This window comes from Lytechinus variegatus, chromosome 16 (assembly GCF_018143015.1).
Source record: "Lytechinus variegatus isolate NC3 chromosome 16, Lvar_3.0, whole genome shotgun sequence".
In the NCBI taxonomy this organism is placed as follows: domain Eukaryota; kingdom Metazoa; phylum Echinodermata; class Echinoidea; order Temnopleuroida; family Toxopneustidae; genus Lytechinus; species Lytechinus variegatus.
The window spans coordinates 18,697,804-18,714,934 of record NC_054755.1 but is presented as its reverse complement, the minus strand read 5'-3'; the positions used below and the strand labels follow the sequence as shown (position 1 = coordinate 18,714,934).

At 37.8% G+C, this 17,131-nt stretch overlaps 1 protein-coding gene across 2 annotated transcripts in view; it reads left to right on the top strand.

The window, feature by feature from the left end:
- The window catches only part of LOC121429594 (probable ubiquitin carboxyl-terminal hydrolase FAF-X), a 93,506-nt gene that overhangs the window by 11,841 nt on the left and 64,534 nt on the right, over nt 1–17,131 (top strand). For both annotated transcript variants that reach the window (XM_041626703.1, XM_041626702.1), the window contains exons 2-4: nt 12,740–12,995; nt 14,130–14,319; nt 15,287–15,399. In XM_041626703.1, coding sequence (XP_041482637.1) covers nt 12,888–12,995; nt 14,130–14,319; nt 15,287–15,399 — 411 coding nt within the window. In that variant the 5' untranslated portion in view covers nt 12,740–12,887. The remainder of the gene's footprint in view (nt 1–12,739; nt 12,996–14,129; nt 14,320–15,286; nt 15,400–17,131) is intronic.

Here is a 17,131-nt window from a genome sequence, read left to right as displayed (position 1 = left end):
AATCTCTAGGTGTACTACAGGCATTAAATAGCCAAAAGAAAGGATGACTTACATGCTTGTTAGTAAGCAACTAGAGAAAAGAAAGCTTGAGGTCATCTCTGAGGGAACTGCTAATGAGGATAAATGCCTTGCCAAAGAAGGCCAGTGCTCTGACTTTTATTTTGAACCCGGGTTGGCGGAGTTGTGAGACCACAGCTCGATCAACTGTTATCCTGTTTTAAAAGTTGAAGCAAAACTCTATCAACTGGGTTATTAGTAAGGATATGTTCATGCATGGTATTGACAATTATATCAAAGATTTAAATGGACATAAAGTGATTTCTTTATCATATTTATGTATTTAGAACAGAGGAATGATTGCTATGTACATGTATGCAAATAATGTTTACAGCCAAATTGCCTTGTGCAATGGCAATGTTTTTTTTCCTTGTAATCATGAATTCCTTAATATAGGCAGCTATGCTGAAGCTGGTGGTAAAATTGTGGAGCACCAGTAGTGTCACATTTGACAGACAGGAGTGCCAATATATCTGATAATTAGATTGTGTTGGGGGGGGGCACCTGGTTATCAATATGGGGAGGGGGCAATACAACCTATTTTTTATTGAAATTAAGTAGTACAGGGATGATGTGTAGAAATACACAGCAAATTACGTCCCTTAACTTCTATTTTACTCTCCCTGTCTTCCCCCCTTTTTATGTGATGTAGCATGTTAAAAAAAAGAGTATGGCTTCATGTACATCTGACTTTGTGAAACAAAAAGTAGAATGTTATGTTGATTATTCTGCATGTGAAGGGTGAAAAGACGTACCGTACATGTACTCTCTCATACATGCAGGCTATTTGAATTTTCCTACAAAATGAATAATTCATTCATTAATAAAAAAAAAGTACAGTGTGTTGGTTCTGTCTGTTACATGGAGTAGATAGAGAGGTAAGGATTGGGGGTACGGAATTTACCCCCTCTGCAGTCATAAGGAATAAAACCTACCCCATACATGTACATGTAGGCACTAGTCTGCTGTACAAACCCTTCACTCAAGCTAAGGGTCTGAATGTGCAGCCTACTCATGCCTTGTAACAGCAAGTTTTGAATGTGCTAGTCTTTGCGTGGAGACACACTTGGTGATCAGAGTTTCAATCAGGGTCTGTGTCTGCAGACTATGTACAGTACTGTACATGTACATGTACATGTAGGCATCACTCCTTGGCTTTTGCAATGTGTGTATTTTAAGTGTTGGGATGAGTATCCCTAGCTTTTTTGCATTTCATTGGTAGGGGAGACCGGGGTTAGTTGGAACATGGGGTAAGTTGAAACATTGTAATTTTCTTTAACGCCTGTAAAATAAATTTATGCAATACTGCCCTCAATTTATTGCTATTAATAATACAACAGTGTTGAATAATTATTGCAATAAATTGAGGGCAGTATTGCATAAATTTATTTTACAGGCGTTAAAGAAAATTACTATGTTTCAACTTACCCCATGTTCCAACTAACCCCGGTCTCCCCTACGTTAAAACCCTGTATTAATACACTTGATGCATCTATTCATTATAAAAATGATTTATTATGAAATGTACTTTTGGATTTGTGGCATACAGTATGTACAAAAATAAATAGCTAGTCTGTAAACACAGACACATTTGTCCAGAGTGAAGACTTGACTCCATACGCTCTGTGTCAAATTAAAGGGTACTCCAGGCTGATAAAACATATATCTAAATAAATAAAGTAAAATTCACAGATCTCTGTTTTTAGAACAAATAACAACAAAGCTATTGAATTTTAAAGTTTAACAATAATTTGTGAAAGCAGTTACATGTACATGTACATACTACATGTACATGTAGTAGTCCTCATTGTGCATTCTTTATTTCCTTTCCTTTATCCAGCTTTACAAATCGCCATGAATAATTATCAGGTAGGCTGATGATGTTATGTCCCCACTTTCCCTTTTCTTTACATGAAGTCATAAATATTTCATATTTTCTAGCATGTGTGTATCGTCTTCCTTATAAGTTGCAGCAATGAATATTGATCTACATGTAACTCATTCTTTCCAATGATACGTATATTTTGAATTATTGGAGGACAAAATTTGAATACACCTAGTACACAAATATAATAACATACAGTACAAAAGAACAAGTAGGAAATATGATATCATCAGGTTGCTGTTGAATATTCATGAAGACATGCAAAGAACCGTTCCACTGAAATAATGTTAATATTTAAAATGTCATAACTTTGTTATTGTTTGATTTTGATCAAATTTTCAGTTTTTTGTTTGTCAGATTTTTCTGTATCTTTTCAAATCATCATTTCCAGCCTGGGCCCCATTGCATAAAAGTAACTACTAGTATTATGGTAACTTTGCCATCCAATGTTCTACCATGGTAAATGATGATCAACAGCCAATCAGAATCAAGGATTCCATGCAAGTTACCCCCGGGGGGGCCACTTACATTGACGAGTGGATACCATGCGCGACCAAAAAAACACGTAAAAAGGATGTCTTTTTCACGATAGGGCACGTTACGTACATGTACGTAACGTGATTAGGGTGTCAAAAACACAAAAATAATGAAAAAAGGGTATCTATTTCGCTAGGAAAATTACGTGTTTAGGGTCGACTCTGCGGGGATGATAAAACAAAATTAAATGTTTTATAAAGGATGTCCTTTCTGCCCCAACACTACGTGTTTAGAGTCCGATTTGAGCGAGGTGTAGAAGGTGGGGTCGTACTAAACCAAATAAGGTAAAGCCGACGACCGAAGGACCCGTAACAATAAAACATTCCTGTACTTGTTTAGGGGTTCGTTTCAAGGAATATTTGTCAAGAGTATCGTTTTGTTTCCAAGACTTGTTAAGGGTAGGGTTTCACACGCCAATACTTGTTAAGGGGTGCATTTTCAGAATATGGAAATTACGTGTTTAGGGTGCTTTTCGAGACCCCATGGTCGCGCATGGTATCCACTCGTGAATGGAAGTGGCCCCCCCCCGGGAAGTTACCATTGGATGGCAAAGTTACCACAATGGTAACCTTTATGCAACAGGGCCCATCAACATTTTCATCCGACAAGTTGCCAGGTGTGACGACTTAACTTGAGAACGATTGGCTGAGAGTCACTGTTACCATGGGAACTGTTGGTTAAAACGGGACTTGTCAGATAAAACGTCTGACAAGTCCTTTTATGAAACGCCCCCCTGGAGTAGCCTGCAGGCACAGACCCTGATTGGAACTTTGATCAACAAGTGTGCCTCCATGCAAAGACTAGCACATAAAACTTGCTGTTCCAATACAGGGCAAGAGAGCCTTTAGTACACTGACTACATGTAGGCATGAGTAGGCTGCACATTCAGACCCTTAACTCGAGTGAAGGGTTTGCCCAGCAGACTACCCCTGGAGTACACCTCTAAAGAAGCAGCCACATTACATGAGTGAATCTAGCAATACTTCAGACTTTGTATCATGCTCTATGTGAAAACAAAGAGGTCTGTGACCGCAGACTAGCATTATCACCATGCATCATGATTGTCCCTGCACATTACATGTTCTCAGTGTGAAGTTCATGGAGTGGTCTGAACCATGAATCATCGTCTATGATGACGACAGCGCTTCCATGTGCATTGGGTTACCTGGAGGACCTCCAATGAACAGCATTGAGGCACACTTTCTGTTTTGAGAGGACTACCATGCTACATGTAGGTGTGTTCAGACGTCGGATTCCGCCCCCCCCTAAGATATCAGCCTTTGATCGCGCAAGCACCGCAAAATTTTGCACAGTGGTAGTGTGCGATAAAATCTACAAGGCTTTATAATTTTTTTTAAATAATAAAAAGATTCTTCATTTAATGGATTAATTATGCTAATTTATGCGTGAAATAAAACATTTGCTCTAAATCAACTATCGTAAGGCCCCAAAACTGCTATTTTTTTATTCACATACTCTTTGTAGAATCTCAATCAAATGTACTTCAAAAAAAATGTGGTATCACAATTTTTTTAATGTATTTTATTTTAAAAAAAGTAGTTAGACTTTTTTGTTTTTAAATGTTTTTTTTTGATAGAAATTGTTGGATAGTGATAATCCTGATCATAAATAAGACAAAATTAATTTAGTTTAATCAGTAAAACTAGAAATGATATACATTTATGAATTTTGGCTATATACACAATTTGCATTGGATTTGTTCATGAATTCACATTTTTGAGCAGTTTTGGATCCGACATGCACAATACATAATTTTGTGTATTAAATGTCATACCCGGGCATTGTAGATTTGGTCTCAAAAGGGTTGCGGGATTTGAACGATGGGGTAAAAAGAAATTTGCATGGCGGATTTATCGTGAAAAGTGTATATGGAGGGAGGGCGGAATCCGCCCCCCTGGGCCTTATAGGGTTAATGATGATGAACATCGAGCGCATTATTTAGTGCATACTGAGGCTGTTCTCACTACGTTCCTAAAACTAGTTTAACACGTAGTGAGAACGGTTCAAGCGGTCTTGGAAGCGATCTTCCAAACCAGTTTGGAAAACCACCTCGCGATGTAGTTTCAAGATCGCTTTGCCTTGTTAAACTGGTTTTAGCGTAAGTGAGGACACAACCGTTCTTCGGGAAGCGATCTTCGCACATTTTGAGCGCGCTACTCCACACGACAGGTGTAGAATGCCTATGCTGCGGTTTCTAATTTCGCGCGAAACGTGTCACCCCACTGAGAGCGTTTCCATAGCAACAAGAGCGCTTTACATGAAGTGATTTTGAAAACTACTTTCGTGTGATCAAGTGGGAACGCTAGCAAAGCGATCTTCCAAATTGGTTTTCTGAATCGGTTTCCAGAAAACTAGTTTTAGAAAGCATAATGAGAATGGCCTTTATTGCAAGTTTGCCTATAGTACATTATATGTACTGTACATGTACTGTAATGTTCATGTATGAATGCCTATTCCTCATAGTTGAGATGCCCTTGATAAATAAACATTTAAGAAGTGCTTTTGTGAAATGAAATTGAAACTACCAATTGATGAAGTGGATGACATTAATCTTCTTGCAGCTTGTGTCAGCCAGTAAAAGAGAAAATGATAAAGCAGTGTACTGTAGTAGGCATCAAATTTGTTTCAGGAATGCAAGTTACATGTAGGCCTACATGTATGTGTACAGACTACGTACATGTACATTGATGTTTGCTGTTTGCTTGCTACAGGGAAAGTTACATCCTGAAGAATTTTGGAGACATGTTCTGGGGTCAGACTAGATGGTTTTGATTTGAATTTGGTTTATGACAGTATAGTTGTTTAAAGCATGCGGAAATCTTTAATGCTTATTTTCAACCATCTAAAAAGTGTCTAGACAATTCCCGGGGGGGGGGGGGCCACTTCCATTCACGAGTGGATACAATGCGCGACCATGGGGTCTCGAAAAGCACCCTAAACACGTAATTTCCATATTCTGAAAATGCACCCCTTAACAAGTATTGGCGTGTGAAACCCTACCCTTAACAGGTATTGGAAACAAAACGATACTCTTGGCAAATATTCCCTGAAATGAACCCCTAAACAAGTACAGGAATGTTTTATTGTTACGGGTCCTTCGGTTGTCGGCTTTACCTTATTTGGTTTAGTACGACCCCACCTTCTACACCTCGCGCAAATCGGACTCTAAACACGAAGTGTTGGGGCAAAAAGGACATCCTTTATAAAACATTTTAATTTTGTTTTATCATCCCCGCAAAGTCGACCCTAAACACGTAATTTTCCTAGTGAAATAGATCATACCCTTTTTTCGTTATTTTAGTGTTTTTGACATCCTTATCACGTTACGTACGTAACCTGCCCTATCGTGAAAAAGACATCCTTTTTATGTGTTTTTTTGGTCGCGCATGGTATCCACTCGTCAATGTAAGTGGCCCCCCCCCGGGAGACAATTCTACCAATCCTTGGTAATCAATGGGGGGGGGGGGACAAATCCCCAAAGGACAATTGCTACATGTACATGTACATGCATGTACATTAAACATGTGGCCAGTATTCTGAAGTGTGGTTAAATTTTGACCATGTCTGACTTATCAAATTATGGGAAGCTAAAAATGTCAAGAAATACATGTTTACATCAATGTGTGTTTCTTATGTTTAAGAAACATGTACTATGTTGTTTCCCCATTTGGATGCTTTAAAAATGAAGAGAACTATATTTATTTCCAGAGAGTTACAAATGATTTGAGTGTAAAATGAGCTTATCAAATGAGCCTGCAAATGTTTGAGATAATTATACATGTATCTGTATGTCCCATTTGGCTCTCCATAGTCAAGTCACACCAGAGTGTAAATTAAACCTTAGGGCCAATCGGGCTAAAATCTCGAGATTGAGCAAACTCGGGCCGGTGCAGCACAATTTATATTTTGCATAATGGCCCTATGGGCTGAAGTGATCAGCGAAACACATAAATTCCTTCTCTGCGAGTGATTAATGGGAAACTACCTTCTATCATGTGATTAACTTTTGACCGATCATACAGCAAGATTCTTTAATTTAGTATGCAGAAAAAGTAGAATGTAGTCTGATGGGGTCAAGTTCCGTAGGGTGTTGGGGGAGGGGGGTATTGCCATTATTGGTTATTTCTATTTCGGGGGAATTTACCAGGTACATGATTTTCGATGCAAGGACACATTAAAAATTGTTTTAAAAACGAAATTGAATTTTCCCTGTTCGTTCAAGGATTCACTGAAAAAACGTTTTACTTGATGTTTCACAATCCCAGCCTTTTTAAAGGTCAAGTCCACCTCAAAAAAATGTTGATTTGAATCAATATAGAAAAATCAGACAAGCACAATGCTGAAAATTTCATCAAAATCGGATGTAAAATAAGAAAGTTATGACATTTCAAAGTTTCGCTTATTTTCAACAAAATAGTTATATGAGCCAGTTACATCCAAATGAGAAAGTCGATGACGTCACTCACTATTTCTTTTGTTTTTTATTGTTTGAATTATACAATATATTAATTTTTACGAATTTGATGATTAGGACCTCATTGCCTGAAGCACAAGATGTTAAAATAGTGGAATTCCACATGTTCAGGGAGGACTGAAACTTCCTTTCACATGACAATGACGAGAAAATAAAAATATTTCATATTTTATATAATAAATGGATACTCATAAAGCTTCTACACATGTTTATAACCATTGACATACATGCATCTAGAATCAAGAGGAGTAACAGTACATTGATGTATTATTACAGCATCCCACTAAAAAGCTCTCCCATTGTGCACTCTACCTATTTCTATGCCCTTCACTCTAATTTATGAAATATCTAAAAGCAGTGTCAACTGAAAAGCACTTATAACACAGCCTTGACAAAATTGGATCAGTTGCATGCTGTTTGCATAATATTACAGTGTCTCTTCTGTCTACAAACATGTACATGTAGGCCTATATGAACATGTATTGTATAACTTCATTCTTTCCAATAGAGATCGCCAGTTTATTTACCAAGAGAGTCAAAAGGGTCCTAAGCTTTCGATCCTAGCAGAATCTTCTTCGGAGGCAAAAATGTTTTTTTACCAGTTTTTTTACCAATGAAAACAAATGACTGTCATAATAGGAATATATGAGACCCATCTGTTTGAAATACTGCTTTACATTGAATTATAATGAAGATGGTGTTGATGGTGACGACGATGATGAAAATTATGTGTATGATGATCACTAGCGTACCTATGGGGGGGGGCAGATTCCCCTTCCCCCCCCCCCCCCCGACGAGAAGTTGAAGACCTTTTTTTTGTCAATTTTTTTTCTGCTGTGAAATATCTGGTTGAGGACCTTTTTTTTTCTTTTTTTTTGCTTGTCAATTTTTTCTCGGTACAAAATCCTTTATTTCGGGTTGACCTTTTTTTTTTGTTTTTGCTTGTCAAATTTTTTGGATGGACGATTTTGCCCCCCCCCTGTTAAAAATCCTAGGTTCGCCACTTACATGTATAATGATGATTAAAGCTGGAGTCAAACCGGACTGTACTTATGCAAAGTTGTTCAGATCAGTGCACCAATGAAATAAAGAAATATGTAAAAGAATTCTGTGTCACCAAAGACTGAGAATAACCATAATAAGAACTACATTTAGACTATTGTTTACTTTAAGTTTAATAATAATAATATTCAATTCTTTTATAACACATACATGTAGCTACTCATGTCCCAATCTACTTGAATGAAATTAAGGAAAGAAATGATAGAAAGATCTATCTAGATCTACATGTCATCAAAATCACATTTATAGCTTCTTGAACTTTGTAGAGCTCTACATGTACATACATGTATACATTGTATGTTTTAGTTGTTTGTTTACAAGTATATACATGTAGGCAAGCACTACCTACATTACATTATGTACAATATTGACTGGTATCAATAAATCATGCATGGATATAAGGTCATCGACAATGATCATGTCTCGGTTTACAAGTGGCATTGATGTTGGATCATGAAGGCCGCCCACCCCCCTTAAAGAGAGAACAGGACAAATACATTTGAATATGATCAGGGGCCCGTTGCAGAAAGAGTTGCAATCAATCGCAACTCTGAAAATCATGCGCTACTTGATTTTCAACCAATCAACAGCGCGCATTTGGGACTTGCGATTGATTTTTTGACTTGCGTTTAAACGCAACTCTTTCTGCAACGGGCCCCAGACCTCTTCCATGTTATGGGAAACCAACCATACTTTGTGGTTTGGCTTCTATGATAATTTTTGCTTCAGAATGCTCTTGAGGGGAGGGGGAGTCAATTATATCGCTGTTCACACGCATGACAAAAAAAAACATGTTGAAAGGGGTGTAAGGGGTGTTTTTTCAGTTTTTGATGCAGGCCGTACATGCTCTTATTAAGGGTATCAAAAACACCTATAAAAAAGGGGTAGTTTTGAAAGACCCAAAGGTTTTTCCCTGGGGTCATATTCTGGCGACAACTTGTTTATGGGCCAAAATGCAAAATGTGTATTAAATAAAGCCCGCGAAAAACTTGTTTAGGGGATTATTTTGCACACAGAGAAAAACTTGTTTAGGGGGTGTTTGGAAATAATTTGGCCACGCATGTGTACAGCAATACATTTGACTGCCCCCCCCCCCCCCCCCGGGCTCCTGAAAGGCTTTCAATACCAGATGACCAAAGAGAAGAGAAATTAAAAACAGATTTTGATCTTTTCATTTCTGTCTAATGTACATACATGTACTAGTAATCATCTACATGCATTGTAGTGTGAAAATAAAAGTGATTGCATCATAATGGATAGATTACTCTACATAAAGTACATGCTTGTACAAATTATTGTAAATATTGCGTTCATTATGTATATGTGCATGATGTGAGCAAGGAGCAATGAGGACATGTAATGAAGAGAAGAGTGAGGGGTGGGGGGGGGTCAGAAAGCTCCCTAATTACAACAAGCTTTAATTAAACTTAAAAGATTGATTGAGAAGTCCAGATTCTGCAAGTGAAAAAGGTTGGAAAAAGGTCCTTTTTGGTACGATTGGGTACCTGTACTGTGTTATACATGTAGTTGTATTTCGATCTCTTTTTGAGGGAGGGGGGGGGGTAGAGCAAAAGACCCAACCTATAACAACAAGATGGAAAAATGCATCCTTGTATGGTATACTGTATGATGTACAGCAGATTTATAGTGAAAATATGAAAAAAGGGTTCTTTTTGGGTAAAACTAGGTTTGACCTTTATTTGACTGGTCACCGTGTCTCTAGTGGCTTGTTTTGACTGCCTCGTCTGGATGGAATAAGTAGCAAGGAAATTGGCAAGCTACAGCTCTGGCAAAGAGATGTGTATTGAATGGGAAATTAGCATTTTCCTTTTGGTGGAGTGTATTTTGGTGGGAAGGATGGAGTTGGCATTTGATGTATGTACATTACCAGTCTACCGCTGTTTTTTTTTGTGTGTTGGTAAGAACGCTGGACTGTGAAATGAATTCCGATGAAATTATATGTTTCATGAGTTCAAATGTGCTCAAGTTGCGCCCTTATTGCGACATCTCTCCTTCACATTCATTCATAGAGATCGCTCGTTGGCAGTGTCTTCACGCCATGTATTAATCACAGTGTTTCTTGGTCAACCGTCAAAGTGGTTACAAATATTTGAAACATCTGGTCAGATCATCAGATCATTATCATACAATATAAACACTGATATTTTTTTATTTATCGCAAGAACAAGACATTTTCATGTAAACTACTTGTCCTTTGACCTCATGAACCCCGAATTTTACTTGAATCATCTCCCCAGATCTGCTTTAAATATCCCCTTTAAATTTGTTTCCACTTTTCCTTGGTGCTTTTATGAAAAAAAAAATCACGAGTTGCTTGCCTTAAAAAGCTATCTTCTTAATATTCATCTCTATGGCCTATACATACATGTACATGCATGTGCTGTAATGATTTGTAGTGAAGAATATAAAATTTCATAATAATGACATCCATGTACATTTCATATTGATGTAACAGACTGTTCAGTGAAGTGCAAACTTAATGATTATGCGCTTGTACAGGTTTCGGGAATGTGTATGTAGTTAGGAATCGTATGGAGGAAATTGCACAATCAATACACATCGGATAGAAAGGCATGATCATTAGGATACATACGCATTGTATACACTCATATTTGATCTGGAAGTAATGATAATATCATTTGAAGATGTACAGTAAATGTACATACATGTACAACACATGCATGTTCTTGTATGTGATAATGTGTTTAATTTCTGGAAAACATGCTGTATTTAATGACATTTGCGCACATTGTACTTCATATAAAGGCAGTGACATTGTAGATGCGTTCAGTGCACCTACTGCAGACATCTATGCATCATGCCATTTTTTACCCTCATCATTTTTGCATATTTGCAAATTATACTTGTTCCCTAGGCTAGGCTTATGGGAGTTTTTAAAAGCATATGTATGTGATACATGCATATATGTATACAGGTACATGTATGTGTAGTGTTCTATGGACATAATTGTGTTTTTATGGGGATTGCATCTGGAGATCATATAATTTTTGCATTTTTCAGAGATGCCAAGTTCAAAGACCAGCTATGCGTGAGATTTACTGTGAATCTGAGTGAGATCACAGACATTGTGTACAATGTATATGGGGATAGGCTGTGATAGTTGCGTGAGACAGAGATTTGAGGGGATGAACAAGAGTCCAAAATGCTTGAGTCTCACCCATAATGTGTGAGACTTGGTAGCTCTTTTTTTTCTGACATTATACATGATATGAAACATGAATTTACATGTACATGTTTCTGTTTGTGGTAACTCCCTCAAGAACTCGGTAGAACAGCATTTTGGTGGTAAACGCCAAGCTGGTACATGTACACCTAAAGGAAACATTTTATGTCTATGTTGATCAGTCATAATGGCTGACGTTATAGATGACAGATATCACTCTCGGGCCATTTTATCAAAGTGGCGACAATGGCAGAGTTGGAATTCGAACTCACAACCTTGCAAAATGCTCTAACCACTTGACCACACGACCCATGCATGTGCAATGACAGTATACATGTACTATACAGAGTTATTTAGACTTTGATTAATATGATGATGAGTCATCGATTATCCTCATTGACATTTCTTAATCCATTTTCATTGTCATTACTATCTTTGATTGTACATGTACATTAGGTTCAATTTCATGCTGTACAGTATCTATTTTTAAAGTTGATTCCTTGCACTTTACACCATTTGCAAGACATACATTTGAGAATGCCACTCTCCACCCAGGTTTGGTACTGTATATATCATGTTGTGTGTACATGTATGTTTGCTATGTTTATTAGTTTACTCAGCATTATTTGTGAGCATCAATGGTTTAAGACTGGAATATTCCCCAGGGAGTGGAGTCAGTGGAGAATGTTCAGAAAATGTTATGTATGCAGATGAATTAATCTTATTTCAAATCCTCCTTTTCTCTCTTCATCTCCTTGTTAATCCCTCTTCCCTCGCTCTCGTTTTTCTTCTTTCTCTACCTTCCCCTCTTCTCTTTTCTTCTACCTTCTACTTTTTCTTGACCTCTCCTCCTCCTTTGCTGATCATATCTCATTAGACACATTTCCAAGCGCACATCCAGTAAAGACAGACCCCACCCCCTTCAGACCATTTCCGGTTTTCCCCTTCTCGTTGCTCTCCTAATGATACAGGTATTTCCAAATACATATCCAATAAACCCCCCCCCCCTCCAATCAGACCACTTCCCCTTTTTCTCTTCCTTCTCATTGCTCTCCTAATGATACAGTTATTTCCAAATACACATCCAATAAAGACCCCCCTCCAATCAGACCACTTCCCCTTTTTCTCTTCCTTCTCATTGCTCTCCTAATGATACAGGCATGTCCAAGCGTACATCCAGTAAAGACAGACCCCCCATCAGACCACTTCCCCCTCCCCTCTTCCTTCTCATTGCTCTCCTAATGATACAGGCATGTCCAAGCGCACATCCAGTAAAGACCCCCCCATCAGACCACTTTCCCTTCCCCTCTTCCTCCTCTTTGCTCTCCTTCTAATGATACAGGCATTTCCAAGCGCACGACCCCTGATCAGACCTCTTCTGCTCCTCCTCTTTGCTCGCTTCCTTATATCTTTTCTTTTTCCTACTCGTGTTTAATACTTGTTGCTGTACATGTATTACAGTACATAATTTTTATTCTTCCTACCTTCTCTTCCGTAGCTCACCAAGGAGATGGTGACATCCGGTGGAGTGTATCTCATTGGCACCACTCCCGGTATCCTATCACATCAGACACACCTACAAACACACATCCAGTGAGTCGTCTACTCTTCCTGGACCAGTCTCCCAGAGACCGCTGCAGGGCACCATGACTCTAGGGATGAAAGGCACACCCACTGGGGCAGGGGACACCACCCCAGAGACCTCGCCCGTTGTTCCGCCACACCCATCGCCGTCTCATCCACCAGCCAACCATGTAAGTCATGCTACACATTTCAGAAACAATTGGTATTTCTTGAAACAATCTGCCCCTAAAACTCACCTGTTCAAAATATGTCTCATTTCAACATAACATGTAGATGTTTCTTTTTCTTTTCTTTGTGTCTGAAGCACATAGAGACATATCATACAAATAATAAATGTTTATGAGTGCAATGGACAGAATACTTCATGAGGTGAAAGATGAAATGATCCATTCAACGAGACGTAGGATCATTCGTTTCAACTTTCACCGAATGAAGTATTCTGTCCATTGCACGAATGAAAAGAACATTCATTATTTGGTTTATATGACACCTAAAAATAGATTCTTTTGAATGTTGAATTAATGAATTTTGATGCAAAATATACTCATGCAGTGCGAGCTCAGTCTTTTAACTATTGCGTGCTGCAAACACGAGTGCAGTCTCGGTGCGCGAGTGCAATGGACAAAATCGTATGGATCCAAAATTGCACGGTTGATGATGTCATTGTAAAATGGGCTGAATGATCGATATCGAACAGCCAATCAAATGACAAGGATCTATCTAGGTGTCATATGATTACGTTTACATCTTGTGATATGTCCACATGTATATAAAAGTGTATACAAGTCAATCCAATTAATAATAATAATCCGCTTTTATATAGCGCTTAATCCATCGGAACGACGTTTCTAAGCGCTTTACAGATATATTATTACCCCGGTCATCGGATTCAATCAGTCATTCCCGCACACAATGTGTGCACATCCTCCACTCCCTGGGGAGTATTCCAGTCAGTCGCCTGTGAGGCGCACACAATACTGAATTAAACCAATTCCTAACTGACTGGTGGTGCATAATTGGAAATAACACAATAAGTTTTGTCGGTATAGAGTCATAGTCAATTTTATGACTGGAGCATTAGGGTGAAGACATAAACTTTTCGCTAGTGTACATCTAGAGATTAGCGTCACAATTCACTATACCAGTTTTACGACAATTTTAGACCAGAGTTTACATTAAAACCAAGTTCGGAATACGTACCATAGTGTATTATCACAAAAGCTGTGAATTGTATAATAAAGGTTTTAAATTGGATGAAAATGAAGAATGTCGTAACAACCCTATCCCATACTTTTGACCCCAAGCCACCTGAGCCGACAGAAGGAGGTAGCGATGGTGGTGATGAGAACATTGATATGGAGGAGCCTCCGTTCCCTGTCGAGTCGCTGAATCGTCTAGATGAGATGATCAACAAGCCAAGATGGGTCATCCCTGTTCTGCCTAAGGGAGAGCTGGAGGTTCTTCTCGAGGCTGCTATTGAACTCAGCAAAAAAAGTGAGTACCAAGTAGTACTAGTCCACTTTTTAAAATGATGATATTCAATTCTGGTATAGCACCTATTTGATTGTAATCATGTCTTTATTTCAAAGAAAAGCAGTATACAAACGAACAAAGTGAAACAATGAAAAAGTAACAAGCAAAACCAAGTCCATGAACCTGTACTGGTTCAAGGCCGGTTGAAATGTACATAAAAAGTGAAATTACATAGACATTTATTGTAAAAAAAGAGCAATCATACATTGAAGCTGAATAGTTACATTTGCATTAACACTAAAAAGAATTGGTTTTAAATATGGATTTGCTTACATGAACAAAGGTACATCAAATGACATCAACTATGGAGCATTCTGTACATCCATTATGGTAACAATAATTATTATACATAATAACATAGTATTTTACATTAAGGAAGACAGAAGAGAGAACCCCCTGGTTCAATAATTCAATTTATCATGTAAAACAGTGTGGATAATTGGATATTGGCTATAAAAATAAAATAGCAGATGAGTCGAATAATGAAAAAAAATCATAACTTAAGATTTTAATATCTAATGTTTCTATGTGTTCCCAAAATTTACTTATCACCTTGGCAGCGAATCAATTCCTGCTATTACCCATTTTCCGCACCTGGGTTGAGTGTAGCATGATGTGGGTCAGTTTCTTGCTGAAGGAAATTGTGCTGTGGCTGGGATTAAAACCCACGGCCCTCTGTTTTTTTTGTCTGGAAATACATTTAATTATCAGCAACAACTAAGAAAACATGCGAACCTGGGAATGGGTTCAAGTAATTATCAGGGAATTTTTAAACTTCATCAACGAAAAATCAGGGAATTTGGTTCTCGAAAAGCTGGGAACACTTTTTATAAAACATTATGCCCGAATGTTATAATGATATCATGTTCCCATTCTTTTCCTTCCAGAATAAATGATTTGAATGTTACCATTCTTTTTTTCTTTCCAGACCTTGATATTCGCAGTGAGTCATGCCAGAGGTTCTTCAGAGACGGGTTAACAATCTCCTTCACTAAAATCCTCACTGATGAAGCCGTTAGTGGATGGAAGTTTGAAATCCATGTGAGTATTTCTTTTCTTTTACCTGACATTAAAAAAAAAACAATTTTTAAAGAATCTGTATTGACACAAATTGTTTCTCCCATATGAAGTTGATATTTTTCATATAAAAGGTTTTCGATGCTCATTTTGATTAGTTCAAATCATTTTTGTCTCACCTGCGAAGCAAAGTGAGACTATAGGCGCCGCTTTTCCGACGGCGGCGGCGTCAACATCAAATCTTAACCTGAGGTTAAGTTTTTGAAATGATGTCATAACTTAGAAAGTATATGGACCTAGTTAATAAAACTTGGCCATAAGGTTAATCAAGTATTACTGAACATCCTATTAGAGTTTCATGTCACATGACCAAGGTCAAAGGTCATTTAGGGTCAATGAACTTAGACCATATTGGAGGAATCAACATCGAAATCTTGACCTGAGGTTAAGTTTTTGAAATGTCATCATAACTTAGAAAATATATGGACCTAGTTCATGAAACTTGGACATAAGGTTAATCAAGTATCACTGAACATCCTGCATGAGTTTTATGTCACATGACCAAGGTCAAAGGTCATTTAGGGTCAATGAACTTTGGCCGAATTGGGGATATCTGTTGAAATCCCATCATAACTTTGAAAGTTTATGGATCTGATTCATGAATCTTGGACATAATAGTAATCAAGCATCACTGAAAATTTTGTGCAAGTTTCAGGTCTCATGATTAAGGTCAAAGGTCATTTAGGGTCAATGAACTTTGGCCGAATCGGGGGTATCTGTTGAATTACCATCATAACTTTGAAAGTTTATTGGTCTAGTTCATTAAACTTGTACATAAGAGTAATCAAGTATCACTGAACATCCTGTTCGAGTTTCAGGTCACATGATCAAGGTCAAAGGTCATGTAAGGTCAATGAACTTTGGCCATGTTGGGGTTTTTTGTTGAATAACCATCATATCTCTAAGTTTATTGGTCTAGTTCATAAAAAGTGGACATAAGAGTAACCATGTATCACTGAACATCTTGTGCAAGTTAGAGTAGTATTCAAAGTCAGCACTGCTGCTATATTGAACCGCGTGATGCAGGTGAGACGGCCAGAGGCATTCCACTTGTTCTTCTTCCCATTACTATGAATTGAGGCCAGAATATTGTTGCCAATGTAAGGAGCAAAGACGATTGAGACCCTTGCAAAGATCTGTACCAGTATGAGAATAAAGGGCATAATTCAACCCAGAGGGGTTTCAAACCTGTCCGTGTACTTCAACTGCTTAGAGGCTTTCCTAATAAGCCATTTTGTAATCACAATCTGCGCATGTGTACATGAAGGTCATTGGTTGTGAACCGGAATAGTGCTTTTGAAGTCACTGAAATAAATATGATTATGTTATTCAAAAATGTGCTTGTCAACCCATTTAAGGGATAATAACAAAGTGTTGAGTGATTTTCGGTATTTGGCAACCGGTCAAATGATAGCCAATCAATTAAATTAACATAACCTACAAGTCCTATCACATGTTCTGTGCAGCGTTTTCTTCATCATAGTTGAATATCGCAGATTGGTGTACCAGGCAAGCTTACATACATAACATTTTTAAAAATATAATAACAGTTGATTGAGTACCTATCCAACTGAAAGTAAATATTTTTATATTGCTTGTACAGAACGTCCTCATCTTCATGATTGCAGAGAGGCAATTATGTTTTGTATAATTTTAAGCCTTCTTCTGAGATATGATGTCCAATAGATAGTAGCTA